This window comes from Cygnus olor, chromosome 2 (genome assembly GCF_009769625.2).
Source record: "Cygnus olor isolate bCygOlo1 chromosome 2, bCygOlo1.pri.v2, whole genome shotgun sequence".
In the NCBI taxonomy this organism is placed as follows: domain Eukaryota; kingdom Metazoa; phylum Chordata; class Aves; order Anseriformes; family Anatidae; genus Cygnus; species Cygnus olor.
The window spans coordinates 17,790,238-17,816,730 of NC_049170.1; the positions used below are offsets into that span (position 1 = coordinate 17,790,238).

A 26,493-nucleotide genomic window follows, 5' to 3' on the forward strand; every position below is an offset into this window, starting at 1 on the left:
TACATGCGTGTGACTAGCTTGTCTGTTTTCTGATTTTTTTATCCCAAATTGCAAGAAGCCTGTATGACTCAGTCCAAAATAGTTCCTTCTCTTATGATACTTGTGAGGGGATTTTGCTAACTCTCCTTTTTTTGCTAGAATGTCTTCATTTGCTCCCATGCACAGTGCTGTGGAGACTGGGATTTTAGAAGAGGTTTGAGCTGAGTGAAGCTGACGATGCTTTTAAGCATATGGCTTGTCTTCTGATACACCTCCAGGAGAGAGCTGTTTACAGAAGGGGGATTGAGAAAGGAGAGACTGGATTAGAGAGTTGAACTCTTTTTCTATATTTGTCTTTGAAAACAAAAATGAAGAGCTAGTCAGATACTCGTTGTTTTGGTGTTGAAGTGACATGGAAGTGCTTTTTGCTGCAGTAACGCACCGAAGGTAGTAGCACGGGTAGGGAGTCAACTACAGGGCGAAATAAGTGTATTGAGAGCTTTTAAGTGGGATCTATAGTGGCTGAGGGTTGCTTCTGCCATCTTATTTACAGTACCCGCCAGCACTGGGCCTAAGAGAGAAAAATGGCCCTTACTGGTTACCCTCCTGTTGGAGGAGCACCTCACAGTGTCGTGAAAAGGTTTTTGCTATGGGGACTCGCCTTGTACACAACCTTGAAAAATACACATCAGTCTTCACCCCTTGAATGTTTATGAGAATAAAGAAGAAACAGCTTACCATACATGAAATATCTTTTTTTTTTATGGTGAAGATGTGGCAGCCTTTAGCCATCTGATGGCTGTTTGTTTACTGCTCATGAGTTCCTCCTGGTGCAGGGCTGACCCACCTGAAAACCAGCAGCTTTCCCGTTACGAGTTATTGCTGCCATCAGATGAGGTAGGATCAAAGAGGTATGGAAATAACTTGTCCCTTGGATGATTTGTAATCAAAACTACATCGGCAGGTGGCTGAAGGATACTCTACGTCATTTCCACCTGTATTGCACCTGTTTTATGTCTTAGGGAAACAGTCTGTCCCAGGACTCTCAATCTTAGACACTGTATAGGCCCTCAATTCACCTCTGTTTTTTGGGCAAGGGAGGTGACTTTGCGAGGTATTGGGATTTCTCATGTGTTCTTAGGAAAGGTACACATCTGAAAATTAATTCAGAAAGCGTTCAAGTACATGCATGTGACAAATAATAAATTTTAGGTGGGAATTTTGTTTTTCTTTATTAAAATAATAATCATGCTATGCAGAGTAGATCCACTCTCTTAACCACATAGCATACTTTTGTATTTGGAAAATCTTTTATTTTTGCTGTTAGAGGTGATAAAATAAACCACAGTAATTAAAACTAAGGCTGTGTTAGGTCACTTTTTATGATTTTTTCCACTTAAATTTTGAAATGCCAGGTTAAAAATAAATGGGGGGAGGGAAGGGGAGGTCTACATTTTTTTATCTTTTTTTTTTATTTTTTTTTTTTTTTACCTTTAGGCATGAACATTCTGGCTCATCATTCCAGCTTTTTCAGTTCCTTACCTCTGACAAACTTTCAGAAAGTTCAAACTTGTTCTGTTGAGTTTATTTTTTATAGGCTTTTTTTAGATGGTTTCCTTTTCAGCCACCTGCAGTGCTCTTTGCAATTGCACATGTTCATCTCCTATGAAGTTGCTTTTTCTGGCACACAAAATGCTTTTCATTTGACATACGATTTTGTTCTACTCCCATGGTGGTTCTTTAGCGGGTCCAAACTACTGAAGAAGCCTTTTAATTTTTCCTTTCTGTCCTTGTGCTTTTCTTCAGTCAAGATTATATTTAGATTTGTATGTTTTGTTTAATTCTAGACAAGTGCATTGCTTCCAGTAAGGAAAAGGAGGACTCATTCAGCCACTTTAAAATGCTGAAATTCTCATGTGGGAGCTTGCATAAGCATATTTTTTCTTGTTTTTCAAATGAACCTACTCATGCATGCATATCTTGAGGAATACCCAGCAAAAATGCAATTCAGAGTGACTAAAATCCAATTTCAGGTACTGAAATAAACCCATGCATACAGTTGGGATTTTGACTTTGCATAAGCAAAAGCATTTATCTGATTTTGTGCTTTTTGAAGACTGAACACAAAGTTAACACGTTATGACTGCACGTCCCAACTGTTGTTCTGTCAGCATTAATCAGGAGGGCTGTACACTTGAAGCGCTTCTCCTTTGAAGTGTCTTCTATTTTAAAGACCACTTCTAATCGGCAGATTTGTTGCATTCTTGGCTTGTTTTCAAATATAATTAATAAGCCATTGGTTCCGTTTAGGTGGGTTTTTGTCTGGAAACTTGTGCTAGCAATGCAACTGGTGTTAATTAATCATTAAAATGTGTACTCGGTTGATGGTGTAGAACATCTCTTCTCTTCTAGCGAGCTGTAGATGTACCTTTATTGTTCCTTTATCGGGATCGTGTCTTGGTGAAGAAAGGATGAGGGGAGCAGGGACGACTGAATACACACAGAATCATGCAGAGTCATCTAGGTTGGAAGAGACCTCCAAGATCACCGAGTCCAACCTCTTACCTAACACTAACAAGTCCTCCACTAAAACGTATCACTAAGCTCAACATCTAAATGCCTTTTAAAGACCTCCAGGGATGGTGACCCAACCACTTCCCTGGGCAGCCTATTCCAATGCCTAACAACCCTTTCAGTAAAGAAGTTTTTCCTGATATCCAACCTAAATCTACCCTGCTGCAACTTTAGCCCATTCCCCCTTGTCCTATCACCGGGCACATGGGAGAATAGACCAAAAAGGACACTGTCCTTCCCAAAGGGGTTTGTTGCAGAGCAAAGAACTCACGTGGATGGCTAGCGATTGTTAACCTGCCAGGAGCTGTGGTTTTGAGCTGATAGAGCTGGTTCTGTGCTTCCTGTCTCAAAACAGTTGTGAAGTGGTGGTGTGCCTTCACCCACAGCTCAATCTCCACAAATATTGGAAAGCGTGTTCTGGAGAGATTGGGGACTTTGTTAGAGCAGGGAATAATGCCATGGAAGCTGCTGCTGTCCCCCACAACTCCTGACTTTTGATGATGAAAAGCCAGGTAGAGGGCAATTTCACATAATCTTTTTGTCTCCACTTCTTTGTGTTCTCCCATAGAGATCTACATTGGTGGTGTATTTTTTTTTCCTACCTGTTTATTATACACAGGCTCTTGAAGAGGGACTTGAACAAGCATTTGAATGTGAAAGACCAAAAAAAAAAAAAAAGCTAGAAAAAATATCATATTGTGTGCCCCATGAACATGTATTAGAGGTGATTGGAGGGTTTTGTTTTTTTTTAAAAAAATGAATTGTGTACACAGCACACTTCAATAAGAAGTGCATATATAATTGGTCTGCACAAATGGTTAAAATTGGTAGTAGGGTTTGCCGAAGCATAGGAATTGATACCTAACTAACTTCTGTATTTTCACCAGCAATTAAAACATCGATGGACACTCTTTGACGGAGAAACCCCAGGTATCTTTGTCACTGCTTTTGGCAGCGCTCGGGGCAGGTATTGGTGGCAGCCCGGCCCGTACACAAGCCCCACAGAGCTCTGCCTGTGTGGGCTTGGGGCACGGGTGGCGGCCTTAGAGCCAGCCCGAGCAGCAGAGCGACTGGCTTGGCACAGCACAGGAAGTCTGGCAGAGCCAGGAATAGAGCTGCTGCAATCTGCCGTCTTCCAGTCTCTTGCTCCTAGCCGCAGAGCTATCCCACCTCTTCCCTTCGCTCGACTGACATCCCGGCAGACAGCCTCCTCCTGCGTTCGGGGCCAGCTGCCTTCGCGGCGCTTTCTGACCTCCGTGCTCCAGATGTTTGAAGTTCCATTTCCCCCATGCTTCTGTGAACTTTAGCAAAGTGCTTCTGGCATTTCACCAATGCAGCCGGGGAGGAGGGAAGACTGTTGCCTTAACCGTTTTCTCTCCGCAATGAGGGTCTCCACAGAGCTGCTGAACTCTCTTCCTCTGCAGGACTTCAACTCCATTTGTCGTCAGTTGCCATCTGCCAGCCTTCCTTCCCACATCTCTCTCCTTGTTCCCAGAAATACTCTGTAGGTCTCCCCTCCGTATGCCGTGTTAACATCCTCTTCCTTTCAGCTGCGGGGCCGGCGGTGAGGATGTGATGAGGTGCCCTTGTGACTCTTCAGAGATGCTCCTCGTTTACAGAGCCTAATTCTGCGAGGTGACATTTCACAGGCCAGGCTTGCTGAGTTCCTTCAGCTGCCCCATTTCATCTCAGCATCTCCTGCAAGCAGGCTGTTTTAGTAGCTGTTAGAGGATAACATGAGGAGCCTCCTTTCTTTCCTCCAGTTCTGTGTGAAGGATGAGTGTGTGTCCTCCATGGCAGTCCTGTTTCCAGTTGGCACCAGGAGAGAAAAGTCAAGCATGAACTTGAGTCCAGCTCTTGGACTAGTGGGTTGCTTTCCTTGCTCTGATTCTTGTCCTAGAGTGTCACGCACCCGCTGCCGGCCCCTCCAGCGTGTCCTTGCTTTCTGTCCCCTTTCTGCTCAGTTTCTCCAGCAAAGTATGTGACTAGATTTGCCAATAGGGTACTCTGAAAAGGACCTATATAAATAATCCTTTTGCTGAACAAAGCTCTTCTCTCTCCTTTTCAAGGCTGCTGTATGTGCAACTTCCCAATTTCCAAAATGCAGTCTGTGGTCTTTCAGTCCAATAGTGAACCCTGCTCTCCTTTTGGAAGGAAGGTTTCTAGTTTCAGAACAGCAAGAGGGCCAAAGGTGAGGCTGTTTGTCTATGGCCAGTAAGCTTTAAGCCTGTTTCTCTTCCTTTGAGCTTCTTGATTTTAATGAGGCTCATCAGTGTATCAGCAACCCCCTCTCCCCACTTTTTAAAAAGATATATCAGTACTTTAACACTTTAACGCTTGCAAGCACCTGCTCTGTTGGTCAGAAATCAGTTTTCTGTTAAGTTTGCCCTGCATCTGACTTGCTCCAGCTTCAGATATTCCTTCATCGAGTTAAATTTCTTGAGCAGGATGTGCTATGGACTTCTGTGGTGTACTACCCCACTGCCTCCCATGCCCAATTTTCCTGATATCCCAGGCAAAATATTTATGTAAAGGTAGAAAATATGTTTAGATTTCTGACGTTTTAGTTCAGTTTTGCAGAAAATCTGGTCTGCTTTATGCTGATGACTGTTGCTAGGAGAATCTGAGAAAAATCTGCTAGTGTGTATAAAGAAAAAGATTTAAATTCTGAAGTCAAGGGCCAGCTTCGTAGGATAAACTGAAAAACAATCTGCCTTCAGACATAGATGACATCCAGTTGTATAAGTAGACTGAAACTGTGAAAATAAAACACACTCATCACTTTTCAGCATCCTCTCCTCCCCAACACTGAATGATATTAGTAAAAGGCATTGCTAGCAGTGTGTGTACCTGCAGATACGTAAAAATTGTATGCACTTATGTATGTGTTACCTCTGGAAATGGGACTTGATATTTCTTTCGCAATTCTTCCTTTGTCCTGTCTATAGCCTTTCCCCTTCAGGTGGATGTAAACATTTTATAGAAATTCTAAGTTGCTGTATATATGATGATGACCTTAGTTCATTGTGTTAATCTATAAAATCTCTTGATTATGAACCCTGCCTGTGGTAAAAGGAAGGCGATACATCAGATTAAGAGGCAAGGCTTATCTGGGTTCTCTAGCCTTTCACCTTAGGAGGCCGGGATTTCTCAGGGCTTCAGGAGATGAAGCTGTCTGGAGAGGTCTGTCCTACTGCTGGAACTTGTCTGTATGCTGAAGGGAATGTGAGAGAAACTCCTATCTATAAACCTACAAGAAAATTTTGCTGGGTTTGCAGCTCAGGAACTGTGACTCCTAAATCTATTTCAGTTGCCTCCTACGTTGCTAGAGGTTACGGGCAACCTGTCTTGCATGGTGCAGCTTCAGAAAGCATGGCAGGAGATTCTGGGTTATTAAGGATTATTGTTCACTTTAAACATTGATTAAAGAAAATTCAGGGAAGGGAATGAGGTTTTAGGACTTGATTAAGCTTTTGATCCGTTCTTTGATCAAGGCTTGGAAGAGGGGTGGGAAGAGGCAGATGCCCCCCAGGTTGCCCGGTTCCATTCTGTAACTGGGTCGGTGCAGACACAGATGGGGTGTTCAAGGTACCCCTCGTCAGTGGTTGACTGTTGGGATTCCCAGTGCCAGTAGGGCATCAAACCAGAGAGGATTCACCTCTTTGTGGGTGCAGCCTGTATGTTTGTTTGTTTATTGACAGACATTTAAATCTGCACGTGTGAGGAAATGTGAGTATGGGTACCAAGCATCCTCATGTTTGATAAAGACCTACATCTCTTTCATCTCCAGTTGATAACTGATAGTCAGGAACGATAGCAGCTATACATGCCTGGAACTCCTTAGTTCTCTTTAGTAGATTCTTTTATGTATTTATGTATCTTGAAGGAGAAGAAGGGGAAAGAAACAGCCAAATTCCTTAACAGATCTTTTTATAATCATTATCAAAGTTTGTTCGTTCGTAAGCAAGATGAAAGGCTTTTGTTTCTGTAGGTGAATTCTTGAGGCTCTTGAACACTATTTTGATGGGTATCACACAATATATAAGCAATGATAATCAAGTCAAATACTTGTTCCTTGCACTTTGATCAAGAGTTAATGAAAGATATAATTTGTAATACTGTGTAGATATCTATAGGTGATGTCTCCAAGGAGGAGGAAAGAACCCCAAACCATTCATGCTTTTTCATGCTTGTTGTGCCTTGAACTCCTGACTGATGTTTTCTCTAGAATTTCTCTTGCAGTGTATGTTCACATTTCCATCTGTCGAATATACTAAGCTTTCTTTTGAATTTTCTTCACGAAATAATAGTGTGAGATGGGCTCTCCCTGAAGTTAACTGTCTGAGCTCATTAAAGCTGGAGATCTAACTAATCTTTTTTGTAGGTCAAACGGACTTCAGTGCAGGTAGTCTGTACAATGTGTGTTGTCCAGGGTCCCTTCAGTGGCATTATTTGATTAACTGTAACTTGTTTATTTAAAAAGTCTCATTAAATGTGCTTTCTTTATGGAAGTAGCAGTGGGATAAGTATTTCTAAACCAGAACAGGTTAATGTTTCCAGTCTCATCAGATTGTTTAACTTCAGGAAAACTTAGGGTGTAGACTATATAGCAAGACACTGAAATAAAATCTGCTGTTTTGGAGAATGACAATAAGGGCTAATTTTAAAGTTGGATCTAGGAACAGAACTGTAAAGAGTAATTTTTTTTATTTAGGGGATGCTGAAAGCACCTCAGTGTTTTCTTTCTTAAGTTTCCTTTGGTTAACACTACAATTGACAGGTTGGGTGTATGAACCTGTAGTACTTAATAGAAAATGTGTGTTTACTAGAACAAGTTAATGTTTAGTTTGATGTTTGTTAATCTGTAGAATTAACATCTGTGTAGTTATCTCACTGTCCCTGGGGGTGTTTAAGGAAAGGTTGGACCTTGTGCTTAGGGACGTGGTTTAGGGGGTGACATTGGTAGGGTATGGTTGGACCAGATGATCTTGAAGGTCTTTTCCAACCTTAATGATTCTGTGATTCCATATTTTACTGCTATTAGCAGCTAAGTCAGAAGCTGCAGATAGAATCACAGATAGTAAAACAGATCTTACTATTCATATTCAAATACAAGCAAGCTTGGAATCAAGACAGTTGTACCAGGAAGGAAATGAAACTCCTTTCTCTGCACCGCTCCCTGCCGCATGCATTGCAGGGTTTTATTGACTAGGCTCAATCTGAAGCTTGTGCCTCTGCCCAGTATTTTATAACATCAAGCAAAATTTCTGCTGAAAGCAGATACCTTATTTGATGGCTTGCTAGCCTGACTTGATATGTCAAATCTAGTGTTGCAATTGTTTTGTTGTTGACTAGAAATCCTACTTTTATCTTTATGGCATTCTTTTCCCTTATGTTGCCAGCAATTCAGTCTTTGATGACGGGGATTTCACTGCCCTCAGATATGAAATGAATGAAGTCCTGTTCTCTCTGTTAACTTGCTGTTTAATAGCACTGACCCTAGCAAGGCCTGTAACTCTCAATTCGGGTTTGTAGAGATGACTTGCAGGCAGTCCAGCACCAGCTTCGTGCAGGTCCACTTGCCAAGACTCAGTGCAGGTAATGTGTAGTTGCACCAAATATGCTGGGAAGATGGGGCTGGGCAGTGGTAAGGGGTCGTGCTGCATGCAAGGCTGCTGTCTCGTGTCTGTGCTTTTGCTCATATAAAGTAATTCTAACCTACGTTGCTAACATCTAGGTGTGTGTAATGCTGATTTGCCCTGTAATCAGGGCTTTACTTCATTTCAAATCAAGTTTCAGTAATAGACTCAACCCCATATTCAACCACAAACTGAAAAGGGGAAAAAGGGAAACAATGTCAAAATTAGGGAGCGCTGTTGCTAATAACACGCAGTTCTGCCTTCCTTTTCTCCTTGCTTTCTCTTAAATAGCAGCTTCAGGTGGCCTGTGGAGTTTGAGCCTACGTTTGTTCTTGTCTGAATGAACCTGGAGCCAAACTGAAAAATTACCTCCTCGCAAATCTTTGCAGCACAGTGCAGTTGTTTGAAGGACATTTATGATATGATTTTAAAAAAATAAATCTTAAATTTTTGTATGAAATGGCCTGAAAAACTGTCATTAAAAATGGTGGCATAATTTTAGGATTTTTTTTGTCTAATGTATGTTGAATATTACAGTTTTAAATCAAGGAAATGCCCTTGAAGTGGCTTTTCACTCACCCGTGAAGACGTGGGTGAAAGTGGTGTTGATTTTTAAAAAAAAACCTTAGTTTGTAGCTTCTTATAAATTAAATTATTAAAATATTTTGGGGGTTTCATCTGCCTACTGTTTTTATGTGATAACCACGAGGACTGGGTTCTTCCCTCTGCTGTTAGCCCACTCTTCCCAAAAGCCTGGTAGCTTTTCCTGGGTCTTCAGTGCCACAAAGAGCTTCTCCTCATCTCCTCACCAGGTGAGGGTGTGTGCTCATTTAGGCTGGTTCTTGAGGAGCTGGAGAACAGCATAGTGGGAAGCCTTAAGCAGAGTTTTTCTGCACGATGCTTCTGGCATATCAGTTAATTTAGCACAGATCTGAAAGGTGTTTATCTGGTGTGAATCTGTGGTATTGGTGCAGTGAGTTGTCTTGGCCTTCAGAACAGCCTGATACTGGCAACAGCTGATGAGTTGATTAAAAAAAAAAAAGTCTGTACTTTACCAACTAGGATTACATTTAATGATATATTCTGTGGCTCTGTGAGTATGTGGCTCATAAAAGTGGTTTGAGATGCAGGGGCTCAATATTATGGAGATGACCAAAGCTTGAAGTTGATTTTTTTAATCTGATCCTTATATATGTTGGCTTCATTAAACTATTGAGATATTTCCCTGAATCAGCGGCACACAAAAGGAAAAAATTCAATTCTTGCTGCATCATTGCTGCACTCCACTTGGCCTTGAGGCTACTTCTGAGAAAGCAAACAGTTAAAGTTTAACTCCACATCCTGTTGATCCACTGCTTCTTTCAAATGGTTGGAAGCAGACAGATAGCGGAGGCAGCTAATCATTAACAGTCCCTTCAACCTCCAAGCTCAACTTTGCTTCTGGAATTAGCTGGCATGTTCCCTAGCACTTAGTTGCAGTGGCAGAGGGGTTTAGCTTAAATTTGCTTCGTAAAGAAAACATGTGCTTCTGGAAGGGCTGGCTTTCCTCTTCTCCAAATCAGTACAGTGCTGGACTTCTTCCTTCTGGATGATGTTGTCTAGGAGTGAGAATCCCATCCCCATTTCCAAAACCTTAGATTACGCCACACAGTTGTTTCAGAATGAACCCAGTGTACTTGAAGCTGGTCTGCGTGTTCCCTGGTGCATGTTAACCTGTGCGAACCCAAGCCTGTTTGCCACATTTTGCTTCTCCTCATCTCTGAAGTTTAGAATTAGGTCTCGTGTATGAAATGGCAAGCCACCTACTGCTGAGCCATCCCGTTACCACATCCAAGTGGGCACCAGCTCACAGCTGCAGGTGCCAGCTGTGGCCAGGGCTCAGGATGGCCTGGTTTGGCTGTTACCCGGTGTGTTTGGCTTGTCTCATTTGGGAATTAGCTGTTGTCTGGCTGGACAGCTATGCTATCCTCCTAGAAATGGCTTTTTCTTCTTTTTGGAAGTGAAAAAATCAAGGCTCTCTTGCCTATGACTAAACGATAAACTTCCACATCACCATCAAGCAAATTAATACAAATACAACAATGAACAACTATTGTGCTTTGTATTGTCTGCTGAGCACGCAACAATTCACATGCATTGTTATGTGCAAAGCATATGTTTGGAGCCTTGGCTTTGCACAGGGCAAAACACCACCTTGCTTTTCTAGTGTACCAGATGCGGGAAGTAAGAGCTGCAGTCTCGCTTGCTTTGAGCAGCAAATCTCTTATTCTCTGCTCTAGTAATTTATGGAATTCATTGTTCATTGCAGGGAGGAAAAGTCAGTCTTCATGAGCCACCTGCTAGGAAAAGATGCATGCTTTTGTACTGTGAAGAGCTTTGTTTTTTTTCTTTGTCATCAACATTAAGAGAACTGTTAGTATAAAGATGCATTTTTGTCCACACTGAACAAAAATTAATTTATTAGTAGCAACAGATTCTGCTCATAAGAGTGAAGTAAAAATATGAATTTCAGTGTGCACAGTAGCATTTTAAACGTCCTCTTTTAAGACCCTGTAGCGTGTGCCTTAAGATGACATTCTCTGTGGCATCCCGTGTTGTTTAGGTGACTTTGAAGCGTTTATTTTTTACCTGTGCAGTCCTCATGTATTACAAATGTGAGGAGTTGCACCTTAGAGTTCTGCAAGATAGTTTGAGGCATTGCATTTTAGTGGCTCACTGAACAAAAGGGTTCAAGTTGTACAGAGAAATTGGAAGAGAGATGATCTAAGAATGTGTAGCAGAATACTCAAATAATGGCTCTTGATCTTGCTGAAAGCCAACTAAAAGACAGCACTAACACATTTCAGTCTCTAAAAGGAAAAGAACAAATAATAGCTTGAGTTGAAGAAACACAGGTAGTCTTGTTCTTAAGTCTTTGCTCTGTCTTCTGTGAAATCAGCTTCCAGAACGAACGTGGGTGCGGTGGCTGATGTATTTGATACTGATGTAATGACAAATGCTTCATGTCTAGGGTTGTCTAATTTAGAAAGGTGCTTTTTTTTTTTTTTTTTTTTCCACCCTGACTGGCATTTTTTCAGGGTATGAGTATTTAGAACAATGAAGCTTGACCCAAAGCTTCCAAAACTTCATTGGGGTATGTAATTAACTTACTCCAAAAAAGCTAATGCAAACATACACACTTAATGTCTTGCATTGCTCTGGAAAAGTCAGAACTTTTATTTCTGTTATGATTCCTTACCTTTCAAAGTAAGACCCTTTTGCAGTGTTACAAGCTGTCTATTATTTAGCTTTAAGCTGTGAAAACAAGCTTGCTCGATATCACTGCTTTTAGATGCTTCTCCACTTGTGTTCCCACTTGCAATCTGCAATGTCGTGTACTAAAGCTGTTGAAGAATTTCTTTCTATACTTAAGAAAATTAAACAGTATGAGAGCGTATACACTTGGTAAAGAGGGGGTCAAAGAGGGGGGTAGAAGAGTTATCAATTGAAGGAATTTGGTAGTGAACTCTGAACACTGCTGACTTTTCTAGAAATTAGAAATGGTCATTTCCTCGATGCTTACCTTTTTCTTTTTCATCCTGCCTCATGTGGAGTGAAACACAAACTAATTTTATGCTTCATCTTTGGTTCTGCTTCACTAAACAAAACCTTGCTCTTGCTAATATCCACTTCAGCTTAGGGCATTTCTAGAGATGTACCCAAACCAGTACTGATGGGTGAAGAATTTTTTTTTTCTGAGCTTTGACACTCTGTCTGTTCAGGAGAAATTGATGCTCATAGACTAAGAATTATTTTCCTTAGTGGAAAAAGTGATGGTTTAATAGGTTTTCTTCAAAGTGACTTAGAGTGGTGGTTTTTGTCAGGTACCATCTTCAGCAATGAGATCCTGAGGTTCTGGTAACTACTTAAACCAGTAAATTAAATCCCTGGACCTTGAAATAGGCTTCCTAGAGGTGGGATTTGCTATGTCCATCTGATGTTTGATCTGTATTTGTTCTACCTCAAGAAGGGTTTAAGCAGCAGTTATCTTGCATGTAGAAGCACGCATCTGGTACGTGAAGTCTAGTATGATCCTTCACACAATGCAGGGCTGACCTTTCTTTGTCTCTTTAGGAATTTCCTAATATAATGATGGAGCTTAACATGGGTGTGGCAGTTATATTCCCTTACTTGCATCTCTAAGGCTCCATTTTATTCTTTCAGTAAACATGCTGTAAACAGTGTGACCGAGACTAGTGTCAGTGCTGAGATTGGTCCTTCCCTTTTCACACTGTTATTTGATATGCACTGATGGCTCTGCTGAAAGAAATTACCTCGCAGACTTCCCAAGCCTAGTCCCCCTCTGGGGCTCTGGGCAAACTGCTGAGCTTGTCTGTCCTGGTTTCCCAGCTGGGGAGTGGGAGTAATTTATTGCTGTTGTCACTCATAAGAATGTCGAGGGTTAATCTGCACATACTGTATCTGCATAGTGTCTTTAGAGGATCAAAGCAGTAATGTATAATTGTAATTTTATTATTAATATTGGTTATTTCATTAAAGCGTAATTTTCAAACAATGTTCATGTAGATTAAACTCATCTCGTCAATAATCTGGCATCCTTCCAGCAGCATTAACACAGTTCAGAATCTTTGTCTAATAGTGTAGCCTAAACATGTAGATAGCTCTGAAAAGAAAACAACAAATGCCTAAAGAAACCCGTACTTTCTTGTTTTCAATCTAGACTGTGGACATCCATAAAGAAAAGGTCGCTCGCAGAGAGATAGGCATTTTGACGACCAATAAGAACACATCAAGAACTCACAAAATTATAGCGCCAGCGAACATGGAGCGTCCTGTAAGGTATATTCGAAAACCTATAGACTACACGGTGCTGGATGATGTTGGCCATGGCGTAAAGGTAAGAATACTTGGACACTTCAGGACTCCAAGTAATACAGACCAGAAGATAGGGTTGGGGCAGAATGTTACTGACATAAGAATGTTTAGCTCACTTATGGTAGGAAGGACTATGGGTTTGATACACTCCCACATGCAAATGTTTCAATAACAGAATAGATTGTTTTACCATGAGACATTTTTTGAGCAATGTTTGCCATAACCCTGTGACTGTCTATGGTAGTCAGTGTCTGGAAATACTGGCTCATGATCTTAGTTTAGTGACTTGTCAAAAAAAAGACATGACTGACTGCTAATATTCTCACTACTTCCTCCCCTGATTGTCTCTGCCACTCCCTTTATTTCTTAAAGTACTGAGACAAATAAGTCACCTGTTATAGGGAAACTGGCTAGTGGTTTTTTTTTGGGGGGGAGAGGGGGAAGTGGGAACGGGGGGGACAGATAGTTAGTATTAAAATTTCAGTGGCATTTGATATCTCTCTCCCATTTGTGCTTTTGGCAGCCTCATTTTTCTTCTCTCTAAATCAAACCTTTCATAAATTACTGTCTACATCTTGCGAAATCACCATGGTTAAAATGAATTACTATAACACCCTTTGCTCCCTGGACATCTTTTCGTAGCAAATAATAACCGTGCATTCCCCCAGAGCAGGCCTTCAGGTATATTCAGTTCACAACAGTCTTCCCTTGAATAGAATTAAAAAGCTTTTATTCAAGACCTGTGTGTCCTCTAAAGCTAGATGTACTCTGGTCAGTTGGAGCAGCTAGATCAGCCCTTCAAGTGCCATTGGAATGGCTGAGCTCTTGAGGAACAGATCTTTCAGAATTAATGCAGAAGAGTGCCAAAGTATCTCCTGCATTGTAGTAACCCTGTGAATGCCTAGAGGGGTCCAATTCCAACACAGCTTAAAAAGCATCTCTATGCCATGACAGCTGAAGGCTATGAATTAATGTAGTGGCTTTCAACTACCTGACTTTAAATTTTTTTTTTAGATTTAGTTTTTGGTAGCCAAACCTGTACTAAATCTGTAACTCTTTCACACTACTAATTTGAGATGGACTGGGTTGAGCACAATCCTATGAAGAAGCCCGAAAGATAAGCCTCTTGAATAGCTGTAGAATAGAAATACTGGAGTCAGACCGACTTTTCTGTCTGCATGCAAGGAGAGAGCTCAGTGAATAGAAAATTCAGGAATCCACAAATTCAACATCAGGATACTGTTTTCTACGTTTAAGTGCTCCAGGGTTCAGGTGCTGTAGAAGACTTTTTTTTTAATAGAATAATTAGTGCAGCAAAGCATCAGCTTCAAAGACTACTTGTGTTGTGCAGGCTCAAAACAAACTACTTGATCCCTAAATATTGAAGTTGTTAAGCTGTAGCAGTTGCATTTTCCAATATGACTACCTGCTCTTAGGAGTACTAGCATCTTTATTAATGTGACCCTTTTTATTCAGAGAGTGGAAAAGAGTGCTGTTTACCTATTTTCAGGCAGGTCTTATGGAATAATTTTAATAAAGCTTTTTTAACTCTCAGTGGTTTAATTCTGTATTACAAACTTGATCTGTTCAGAAGTGAAACAGTATCCAGTAATAACCACATGAGCAACTCATAAGTCAGCTAGAAGTTATATCTTGCTCTTGTTTCTTTGAGTAAGAAACGTAGAATCATAGAATCCTGAGTTGGCAGGGACCCACAAGGATCATTGAGTCCAACTTCTGGCTCCACACAGGACCACCCAAAAATCAGACAATGTGTCTGAGAGCGTTGTCCAAATGCTTCTTGAACTCCAGCAGGCTCGGTGCTGTGACCGCTGCCCTGAGGATCCTGTCCCAGTGCCGACCACCCTCTCAGTCAAGAACCTTTTCCTAACACCCAGCCTGACCCTCCCCTGTCCCAGCTCCATGCCGTCCCCTCGGGTCCTGTCACTGTCCCCAGAGAGCAGAGCTCAGTGCCTGCCCCTCTGCTCCCCTCGTGAGGGAGCTGCAGGCCGCCATGACGCCTCCCCTCAGCCTGCTCTGCTCTGGGCTGAACAAACCCAGGGCCCTCAGCCGCTCCTCATACGCCTTCCCCTCCAGACCCCTCACCACGTCGGCAGCCCTCCCTCGGAGGCTCTCTGACAGCTTTATGCCCTCCCTGGCGCACCCCAGGGCACGGCTGGCCCTCCTGGCTGCCAGGGCACACCGCTGGCTCGTGGCCAGCCGGCCTCCACCAGAGCCCCCAGGCCCCTTTCCACGGGGCTGCTCTCCAGCATCTCGTCCCTCAGTCTGCGTACAGCCGGGGTTGCCCCTTGCCAGGTGCAGAATCTGGCACTTGCTCTCGTTAAATTTCATGCAGTTGGTGATTGCACAGCCCTCTTAATTTGTCAAGATCTCTGCAAGGCCTCTATACTCTTGACAGAGTGAACAGATCCTCCCAGTTTAGTGTGTTAATGTGACATTGATTGCCTGAGTGATGTGCCTGAGCCTGTTTCCTACTGTGGGGAGCATGAAGCAGTGAGTAGAAAGATGATGTTGCTATTTAGCATGTAGACATCTTAAACAAATGAAACAAGCTGCTCGTCAGGCCTCAGGTAGATAGTTTAAGATGGCTGTCACATGTTTGACACCTTCATCAGTTTGACCTTCACTGGACACATTGTTGAGAAGATTGGGCTGAGACAGTGAATGACATAATTACGTGTATTTAGCCAGCATATTACTGGGATTACTAGAGCGTGACACAGGTCACAGCTCTAAAGGAAAGCAAAGCTCTAAAGGAAGTAGCAAACCTAGATGTAGACAGTGCTGTTTTAAGAAAGTCAAACCAAAATAACTTCAGAAACTGGTGGATCAGGTCCTGTTGGAAGTCAGCACAAGTAACTAGTGATGCTGAAAGGCTGGGTTGTCTCTTGCACATACGAATTAGAAGCATACAGGAAACTGCACTGCAAGGATTGTCATGCCAGCAATGGTCCTAGAAGATACTTCAGACTATGGTCAAGAAAGTAAGACTTAAGAAAAATTTCTCTCCAGGTTGATAGGCAGCAACATCTCCACTAAGGCCTAGGAATCATGTGTTTTTTTTCTAGGTGGAAAAAGAGTGTTTGAGTTTTCAGCTTTACTAATTGCAGGTCCTTGATGATCCCTGCTGTGCAACAGTCAATAAAGTACAACACATACTTTAACATTTAGTATTAACTAAAAATTATGCAGTACTTTGAAATACATAGATGATGATTTATTGCTGTTAATAGGACTCTATTTTTGGTGGTTTGGTATGGGATTTGATAAAGAAACTGAAAGGAGAAAATACAAGGAAGAGGGATCAAAGATACAGGCTGGATTGTATCCTGTTCCTGCTTTTATTTATTTCAAGAAATACTGATCTCGGATGGTGAAAATGTCTTTAGAATATGCAGTATATTTTAAGGAGTGATCTGGAACTGTTTTATGTAAAAATAATAAATGAAATATAAACAAAACCTCTCAGACTTAAAAAAAAAAAAAAAAAAAAAATCTTCAGAGTAAATACCTGCTTCCCCTGTACATTTTCTATAGGAACGCTCTGTTTTCCTTGTCTCTCTGTAATGCTTCTCCTGGCTATGTAGAGGGGACACAAAAGCAGAAACTTGTGCTTGGGGCAGAAACAAAGTTGTGCTTGGGGCACGGAGGAGGGCTCTACTTGCCCGCCTCTTGCATGCAGGCAGCAATTTTTGTGAGGCAGCTGATGGGGAGGGGGTGGGTGGTGGTGGTAGGCAGCTGCTCTCTGTAGCAGGTTTCTGCCCTGCTGTGGGAAACCTCCTTGGAAGGCAGTGCAGTTTCCTAGCACCCTCTCCAGTAGCATCTTGACAGAAAAGCTTTTGCAGACTATCCTAGGGTTGCTAAGGTGCTTTCTCCTTCAGTCCGAAACTCCACAGCAGCCCCAAGCTGTGCTGAGTCCTCACTCCCTACCATTCCTTTTGAAAGGCCTGATATGGATGAAATTCCCATAGGGAGTAAAGCTGTTTTTTTATGTGTGCCTGTGAAGTCAAGGCTAGCATCAGTCACAATCGGGACAAAACAATTTTATAATTTGTTTTCTAGAGACAAGGCTTTCCCTTGCTACACAAATATTGTGTGTAGATAGCTCCAAGAAACACACAGGCAAGTGTTTGTGCCAGTCTGCAAAGTAGTGGCTCAGCTGTCACCCTCTGGGGATAAGGGAATGTAACTGAAGTCATTCTTGGTAAATGAGAGTAACTGCTGTGATGTGAGAGCCCACCTTCCTGTGTAGAGAGCTTGGTTTGAAATTTAGGCAGAGGTTGCTTTAACGTTTCCTTCCTTCTTTTTCCCTTCTTTTGTGAAAGGAGGAAAAAAAAAAGCAATGTGCCAGCAAATAAATAGGTCAAATACAATTACTCATACAGAAAATCCTCAGTTTAGGAGGGGGGAGAAGGAGGAGGAAGCTTGGAAGCCGCCTTGAAAGCCCTGGTGATGGCCTTAGAATTTGTTCCAATGCCTTTTTTTAATAGGAGGCAGGTGGAATTGCAGCAATCTGTAAAATGGCAGTAAAGTAGGAAGTTGAAATGATGACTTATGGTAAAGGAGATAAAAATGTTGAACACATGTTAAATTAAAACATCTAATAGTTGTAATTGGATCGAGTTTGCTGTATGCAACAAACAGTTCTAAAACTCCCTTGAGCTGTGTTCAGCTGTTTGAAGGAAGAATTTGGAACTTCCTCACCATAAAATGCACGTATGGAAGTTGGAAGGACTCCCTTAAAGTAGGGATGGGGCCTAAGCTTACCAAACCAATACTGAGCTTCCAGCAGGGAGTCTTGCTCTCACCCGTGTCATGCTTCGCAGCCTGCTCCAGGCACCTGCAATCCTTGTGCTTACCTCTCTGTGCAAGGGAAAATGCAGATGAGGTGCTGGTGTGAGGGTGGAGGGCCACCTAATCGTGCCTGCTTTCCCTTTAGGATAAGGCTTTGTGTGTGTTGGCCACGTGAGTATTAACTTTTAAATAATTCATTGTAATAAAAATAAAGTGAGGCAGGGATCCTGAACCTGAGCCTCTGCTGCCTTTGTTCCCGCGTTAGCCGCTGTCGGACACTCGTGCTTCAAAGGACGTAATTTCATTATTGTCACATCATCACTCAGTGGGTTGTGGCCAAACAGTAAATATTGCTGTAGGGTAAAGAAGCTTCTCTGGGGGGACAAAGTAACCCTTCCTGCTGCCAGCTCTGGTGACTGGGGTGAGTGCTGACAGCGAGTGCTTTTCGTCGGGCACTTGCTACTGGAAGTTCAGAAGTGTGCATAGTTCAAGTTCAGAAGCATGCAATCTGATACGATGTAGGTTTCTAGCCTTTCTCGTTCCAAAGAAAACTTGACGCTATGAGGTCTCTCTTTTCTAATTTTGAAAATATTTTTTATTAACCTTATTTAATGTAGTTACTCAATATTACCAACTAAAAGAATTCGAAGAGCTTGAGGTATTCCAAAGCAGGAATGCAGTGTATCTTTCTCTGAACAAGACTACCCATAACTGCTGAGGGAACAATATTAAATTTGTCCATCATCTACAAATAGTTTCTTTCTGTTAACAGTCATTTAACATGTTAAAGCATTTTAAAATAAAATGATTTGAAAATTTTTGTCTGCTTAGTTTGGAAACTAAAAGAAATTAAAAAAGGAGGAAATAAAGGAGAGAAGGAATAGTGACAAGCTACAGCTGGCTACTGTTAACAGAAAGCTATGTAATTACTAAGTTGCAAATAATACTAGGAGATGTTATAGATAGAAAATAAAATTTAATTGCAGAAGCTTTACCTACTCACATTCAATTTTGAAAGAAATATTGATTTGGAGCTGAAGTTTTTCTCAAAATAGCTGCCTTACAGTAGACTATAGCAAAATCAAGATTAAAAACAAAAACAAAAAAACTTCTGAACCATTCCAGTAAGGAAACAGACACAGGAATAGTTCTGTTAAAAAACTGCCCGGAACCAGTGGTAAAAGTGTGTTACCGTGAGTGTCTGATGCCTACCTACAGGATGCCTTCTGAGAAACATCTTTGACCACAAATGCCCTTCTCCTTAAGTCCTTATTTTGATTTCTGTGGGGAAACTTCTAGACTAGTGCTTTACTGTCTCCATTTCTGAAGCATCCCAAACCTTCCTGTACAATTACCCTTCCTGCTGCTTTTCCTGCTCCAGTTGTATTATCTTGCGTTACTCCAAATCCCAAACTGCTCCGCTGATAAGGCAGGAGGCAATCCTTGTGCAAAAACCTGTGAGGATGCCTGGGGGGCAATTGGATTGCCTAGCTGCAGCGACATAACAGCACTTCAAAAGGTGTTATGGACCGCTGCAGTTGTTGCAGGGATGTCCCAGATGATTCTCCCTTGGCTAATAAAGGATATAACTTTTTAAGTAAAAGGGGAGGTTGGCTAAAGAGTCATCAAGAGCAATCATGTGCTTTTCTGTTGCAGCTGATGACTGTGATTACTGGTCAAAGGTAGCAGATCTAAGGCTGGTTATTGCTTTTACAGAATATACATATTAAAGTTCTGAGCTTGCCATACACTCTCTATTAGTGCAGATTAGAGCAACAGCACTTTCTAAACCTTTGTTTCCCTTTTGTCAGCATTTATCCTGGGTAGTCTTTAATGACTGCTTTCAGAGATGCTAGGTATGGCAGAGTACAGAGTGAAATTGGCTCTGGAAATTCAGGAGCTGGAAAAATAGCAACAGCATACAGCAGGGGAGGTACAGCTGACCTGCACAGAAATGTAAAGCCGCTACAGTCTCGGACTGAAAAGTTCACACCTGAACTGTATGGAAGGAGCTTCCTGGACTTTAGCGGGGTGAGAGTTTTGCTCCTGTGTGCAACTGGCCTTTTGTATTTCTGTGCTTGTAGATAGGTTTGCTCACATAAATGAGTTATGTGCAGTGTTCATAACTGGAGTTTTCCAAACACAATTTGTAACTCAAATAATAGCTTTCTGGTTCCCTGAATCATGACTAATGTTCCCCCATGACTTGTTGCTTGGCATGGAAACTATTAAAAACAGTTCTGTAGATGGCTGCCTCCTGAGGCCAGCCGGCAGAGCCCTTCAGATGTCTGGACATCCTTTGGCTACCAGATACTTCTGATTGCCTCAGACCCCTACCCTTTTATGCCGGTCATGAATCTTGGGCCATTTGTGGCCTTGTCCCTTTGGCCACATACAGCAGAGCCCTACAGTACTGCCTCTCTCTGTAGTTAATTTTTGGACTGTTAAGACTGTCGGAATTGAGCAGGCTGAAACAATTCCCTTAAGCCAGTAAGCCTCTCACTTAGAGTCATCACTTGACTGTCCCAAAGCATTGTTTGCCCTGTCCAAACACATTTTAAACTCCCAGTCCAGGTTCTCTGAAGTCCCTGCATCAGTTACAAAAGCAGCCTTACTTTTGCCTTTGTTAAATGCCTTGCATGGCTGTTACAAACACCTGTTTTTGCCCATTACTTGAGTTATCTTACTTCTTTCCAACCCACTGCTGGCGCTCAGTCCTCGCCCACCCCACTCTCCTTAGTAGTGAAAACCCTGCAGGTGTGCTGCTGCTTTTGGAAGTGCAGGGGGGTTGGTTCCTCTTTCTTGAACCTGTGGTTTCTCTCTTAAATTTGTGTCAGCCCTTAAAACTTTATCCGCATGCGTGGCAGGTTTTCCCAGGAAAAGCAAAATGGTCCTGTTCTTGTCTTTAAAACACCTCTCTGCTGGGATGCTTGCAAGAAACCCCAGCCAGTACTGCTGCTTCCTACCACTTAGCTTGTTTCTGGGAGCATCCTACTATGTCTTGTTCTCTGCCTCAGCATCACAAACGCCCCCAGCAAGCCTGTGCACTCTTTTTGTCTTGATGTGTATGTCGTCCAGGATGCTGGTGTCTGCCTGAAGACCACCTCCAGTAATACAGCTAGCAGAAGAGAGCCGTGCTTCTTACAGCTTCTGCAGGAGCCCTCAGTGCTGCTCTTTGTCCCACTAAGCTTTTTTGAAACCTTTTGCACCTCCTGTCTCTAATTTTACAGCTCCCTCTCGGTACAGTCTCTCCCTTTTTCAAGCTGTGAACCCTGTGCCCTGCTGCCTCTTCCTCGTGCCCTGCCTCCATTTCCTTCCTTCCGGCCTCTGACCTTCGTGGTGCTGATGCGGTGGTTTGGGGGTGCTGGTCGTGCTCTGCCAGCTGGCTGGCCTCGAGGCAGCTGGAGAGGGATGCCTGAACCCACACGGAGCGTATGCCTGCCTTTCCTTTTCTGCTTTTTTTCCCATTTTTCTTGAGTTCATAGCGAGTCTAGACCCTGCTGCCTAAACCGTTCCCAGATCTAAGCGATTTTTTGAATTGTTTAGAGAGCACGGAGTTTGGGTTTCAGACCAAGAAAGGCAGCAAGGCTGACCTCGTGAGCTCAGCCAATAAATACAAGAAAATGGCTCCTCCTAATTAATTAGCTTAGTAACCATGATTAAATAGCCATATGGCTCATCTCGCTTTGATTCATTTGCGTTCCTCCCATACTTCTCTCTTCTGGATCAGGAGTTCCTCTCCCCTAAGAGTCCCCGTTCCCTTTGGGTTCCTTCCTTCTGCGTTTTCCTGCCCGTGTGACTCCTGTTTATACTGACAGCAGCACAGAGGACTCTACAGAGCTTTTTACTAACTGAAAGCAGGGTGACAGCAGTTACCAACTCTTCTGCACAATAAAGAACTATCTGTATGTTTGCGTATCCGTGTATTATTTAATTGGTAGCAAAGGCGACGAAGCTCACCTGACGGAGTCATACAGACAGGAACAAAGGTCAGGAGTTGGACTTGAGATACACGTTTAGCGAATTGAACAGTGCTTAGCACGAGGAAGGTAGGAGACGAGATGAGGATGCCAGATTCAGTGCTAGATGCAGCCACGGTGCTGCGGCAGCGGAGGCAGAATGTAGCAGTGATTAAGGAGGGGGTGGAAAGACTCACCGTGAGCGCTGAGCGACACCGCATGAGGGAAGGAAAGCGAGGAAGCTTTTTGTTTTTAAATTTTTCAGGCAGGCGAATGTAATAGCAGAGGCTGGGTAAGGAACCATGCCACCCTTCCTTGCAAGCCTTGTGAGGGTTTTGTCTGGCTGCTGGGGGAGGGAGGACAGGGCGACAGTTGCACTATTTGGTTTCTTTTAACAAATTCCTCGTATTATGCTATTGCCCTTGGCAACTGGTGAAGTAAGGGGAAGGGTCACATACTCCTGGAAGAAGGGAAAGCAAATTTAATCGCTGCAAGCCTGAGGTAAAAATATAATACTTGAGAGAGTACCCAGGCATCCTGGAAACTGAGCTTCGTGTTTATCCGCAAAATAAACATGTAGGGACAGAAGTGGTTGAAATGCTTCAATTCTGCCACTCTGCTGATGAACCTCTGCCCAGCCTGGGAGCGAATGGGATGACCTTCACGTTTACTTACCGCAGCTAAGCTTTTTCATTTGGGTTTTGGACTGGGCTTTGGGCTTCTGCTCCTGTGATATGAATAACTTCAGGGCAGTGGTTTCCAACCTCTTGATCTGTAAATCCCAACTGTTCCTCACTGGTTGTGCGGGCCCCATCAGAAATCCATCTCACATATGTACATCGTTATAAAGCGTATTTTAATTATTTTTTTCTGAGTGCATGAACTGCTTTGGACTAGTCTGTGGATCTTGGAGGAGAAGAAGGCCTGCAAACTGCAGTTTGTAAAGTTGCGCCTTAGGAGGCCTGTTCTGGAAATGACAGTTTATTTCTAAACACCCTCCAAAATAGCACTAGGATTGTTTTATGTTGTAGTTGGTGGGGGTTTTTTAATCAGTGAAACAACCCCTTTTCCCCATTCAAAAAGAAGAATCCTCACCCCTGCCCCCTCAATAAATTTAAAGAACTCAACTTGGAATTAAAAAAAATGACATGACTTTTCCTTACAGAACGGAGGCCAAGTTTTCAAATTTTTTCTCCTCTGCAGTCACGAAGGCTGTAAAAATGATAGAGTGGAGTCACATAATGACTTGATGCTAAGAGCTAAAATTTCAGAATAACAATCATTAGAGCACTGCCAACACAGATTTGAGCAGCCAGCGCTGTGCTGGCTTGAATCAGGTTTCAATCAATAAACCAGAGGTGAAAGGCTCTGCTGCTCATCCCATCCGAGGACTCCCTTTTCTTTATTTACCATTCAGCGCAGCAGCTAGGATTTCTTCAAAACACGTGAAGGTTAAGTGTCAAAACAAGAGGCCAGCCCATTCTGCACCGTATAGCTGCAACTGTGGTTTTGTGAGCAAATTTGTAAGCGCACGTTGCCATTGCAATAGCATTGATCTGCTTTTGGACTTGACTAGTCAGCAAAGGGCTTTTCAACCCTTTCCTGGCCATGAGGAACCTGTAAAACAAATCCATCAAAGCCGAGCTAAGCTTCATTTTTATGACAGTATTTTTTTTCTTTGGGTTGCTTCATCTTTGAAAGTTCTGCCTTGGGACTATGTGAGCCAGTAAAATCTTTGTTAGTGTACTGGGATGTGGCTAATTATCAGTAGGCAGAAATGATATTTTGAATGTGATTATCTGTAGTTTAACCTGTCCTGTCAGTTGTGATGGACCTGCCATTAATTTCTGCCTTTTTCCCCCCTTTTTTGCCAACGTTAAGTGGCTAAAAGCCAAGGTAAGAAGTGTTATTTCTCCTTTGACCCACAGTGCCTCATGTGACTGATAGTAGAGGCTGCAGAGCCATTAAAACTGAAAACTAGCGCGCTCTTACGCTCTCCTCTGCTTTCCATAGGATATTTAGATTAAACATGCTGTACTTGATTTTTGTTTTATTTACAGCGTTTAGCGTGTGTCAATCTATCTGCGATACATTGACATCTGCATTTATACATAGATACATTAATTTCTCTAACACATGTAGTGCTTTGCTCTGAATTCAGTAGATGCCTTGATTCCCTTCACTTACATTTTTTTTTTTTGCAGGAGACTTCCCAGACAACCTGAATGACTCTGCTAGTCAAATAGCAGGGGCAAACTGAGAAATTCTGGGCCCATGCTGACTGCGTTGTACTGTCAGCCTTAAAGTTTGGTTTAAATTATTAACACTCGAACGGGGACGAACACAAATGTGGCTTCCCTCTAAAGACAAGAGACATAAGAGATTTGTGCATGAACCTGTCAACTGCCTAGCTTTCTGATGTCTGTTGTAAATTAATAGCAAAAATAACATTAAGCTTGTATTTAGACTTTGTATATACTGGTGTCTGTCTTGTGTGTAGCTAAAAACTTGCTGTTTGACAGCTGTCTGGGAATTCTCACTTCATATTCTTACACTTTAAAAAAAAATAAAAAACTGTCAATAATAAAGCTGCTCCGTTATAAAAATAAAATCATGTTTTCCCTTATTTCAGCATGGAAATAACCAGCCTGCAAGAACTGGCACCTTGTCAAGAACAAATCCGCCTACACAAAAACCACCAAGTCCTCCCATGTCAGGCCGGGGAACTCTGGGGTAAGAATGAAAGCTGCTTGGTGCCTCCTGCGTAATATATAGTTTTAATTGTGCCAGTGGTTGGGTTTTATTAAATAGGTGGAATGGATGGTAGTTCTGATTGCCTTTAGTAAATAACGCAATTGCTTTTTTTTTGTATAAACCCTTTCAGCTGCACTGACTCTTATTTTCGTGGTGACCTTTCGAAAGAGCCACTTTTCATGAGGGAGAGGATTTATTACAGATACGGGTGAATGAGAAGACTGTTGTTATTCCTGAATTTTGGACAGAAATCTTTAGTGACATGAGAGAATATCAATAAGGTTTTAACTTCAGTGGGGGAAGGACTTCATTGTTGAAGTTCTTTGTCTGCTTGTTTCTCAATATTACAGGCTGTTGATACCCTATTTGTTAAATTATCTCAGCAAAATTCATGGCATCGTTAACACATGGACAACACTGATTCTCATTGGCTTGTGAATTTTTATTTGCATGCTTAAATGAGGAAAGATACTGCTATTCCCAAGTCCCCCTGTGACTTCAGTTCCCTACCGTAGCATCAATTTCACTGCCGTGGACCTGTGGGGAGGGAAATCTGCTTATCATTGTGTGCCAGCAAGTAGTTGTTGCTAGGGACCAAAGCATTAATACCTGAAAAGCTCAGAGCATGTGCCACGCCGTTCTGTATGCCCATCTTTCAGAAGTCATCCGAAGCAAGATCTACCTATTTGTCCCTCTCAGTGTTTCCCTTATGCTCTGGGAGACTGAGGCGCTGTAAAGCTGGCTGGTGTGCTTGTATTGGCTTCAGGTACGTTGTCTGGAAAAAGTGGGGAGCTGGAAAAATGAGGAATAATGAGATAGAACAGGAGCAACGGTTGAGGAAAATTAGGAGCAGCAACTGCTTTTGTCAAAGACTTAGTGATTTTTAATCCTGATTTGCTGCTTTGCTGCTTCAAGATGGCTGTGTTTATTGTGTATTCTACAGAGAAATTACCCTAGGGGTTTCCTCAGCGTGTTTTGTGAAAATTCCCATTGCTCGAGGGCACGCAATCAGTATTCCAATTGTCTCTCTTATCCCGGCTGAGAGAGAGTTGTTTATCAGCCCCGGGAAGCTGGGGAAAGCTTTCATGTCCTCTTGGACGCTCCCAGTGAAACAGCGGCGCTGATGCACTGGTGAGCTGCCTCTCTCCTGCTCCCCCGAACAAGCCGGAGCTGTTTGGTTGCCTCCGCTGATGCCTGATAAGGATTAATCAGCTGAACGTCATTTCCAGATGAGCTTGACGAGAGGCAGCAGTTGGCTGAGGGGGAGGAATAATGTGGGCTCGTACAGCGATTTCTATCTGCCCTTCTTGTTCAGGAAGCTCTTGTCTTGAGCAGCCGCGTTCTGCCAAGGCATGAAATATCATCGGCATGACTGGTTCCCCTAACATATGCAGAAAAAATTGCTAGAAACCGCAAGGATGCTACTCCTCTCCCTTTGATCCACAAAACCAGAGATAAGCGTGTAAAATCAGAACAAGCTTGGTGTCTAACACGGGCCTTTAAGTACGTGCTGCCTATTGTACAGCTCATCCCTCCAGGGCAGGGCTGTCCAAAGGAAGGCTGTGAGGAGGGAGGGACTCCTGCTCCGAGGTCCGAGCTGCAAAATGAAAGGAATGGCAGCAGGGGGTCTTCATCAGAGCTGCTCAGGCTGGAAATACACCAGGGGACAAAACGAAGGGAGCTGGATGGAGGGAGTAGTTGCAGTTGCACCGTGAGGGACCTGGAGCAGAGCACGGCCCTGGGCTGCCTTTAGCTCCCTGGTGGCAAGAATTAGGGGGCGGTGAGGTGGGCAGCTGTGGGCTGTGCCAGGACAGAGCTGTTCTCCTCCCCCGTGTAAGGCAGACAGAAAAACAAAGGCAAGGACTGGACTCGGGCGGCAGAAAGAAATTATTTTTTAC

At 42.7% G+C, this 26,493-nt stretch overlaps 1 protein-coding gene across 19 annotated transcripts in view; it reads left to right on the top strand.

Moving 5' to 3' along the window:
• Positions 1 to 26,493, top strand: part of ABI1 (abl interactor 1) — an 80,251-nt gene that overhangs the window by 36,581 nt on the left and 17,177 nt on the right. For 8 of the 19 annotated variants that reach the window (XM_040548765.1, XM_040548768.1, XM_040548772.1 and 5 more), the window contains exons 3-5: positions 12,913 to 13,089; positions 23,723 to 23,737; positions 24,474 to 24,574. In XM_040548765.1, the coding sequence (XP_040404699.1) occupies positions 12,913 to 13,089; positions 23,723 to 23,737; positions 24,474 to 24,574 (293 nt within the window). The remainder of the gene's footprint in view (positions 1 to 12,912; positions 13,090 to 23,722; positions 23,738 to 24,473; positions 24,575 to 26,493) is intronic. The other 11 variants (XM_040548783.1, XM_040548766.1, XM_040548770.1 and 8 more) reach the window with 2 other exon arrangements.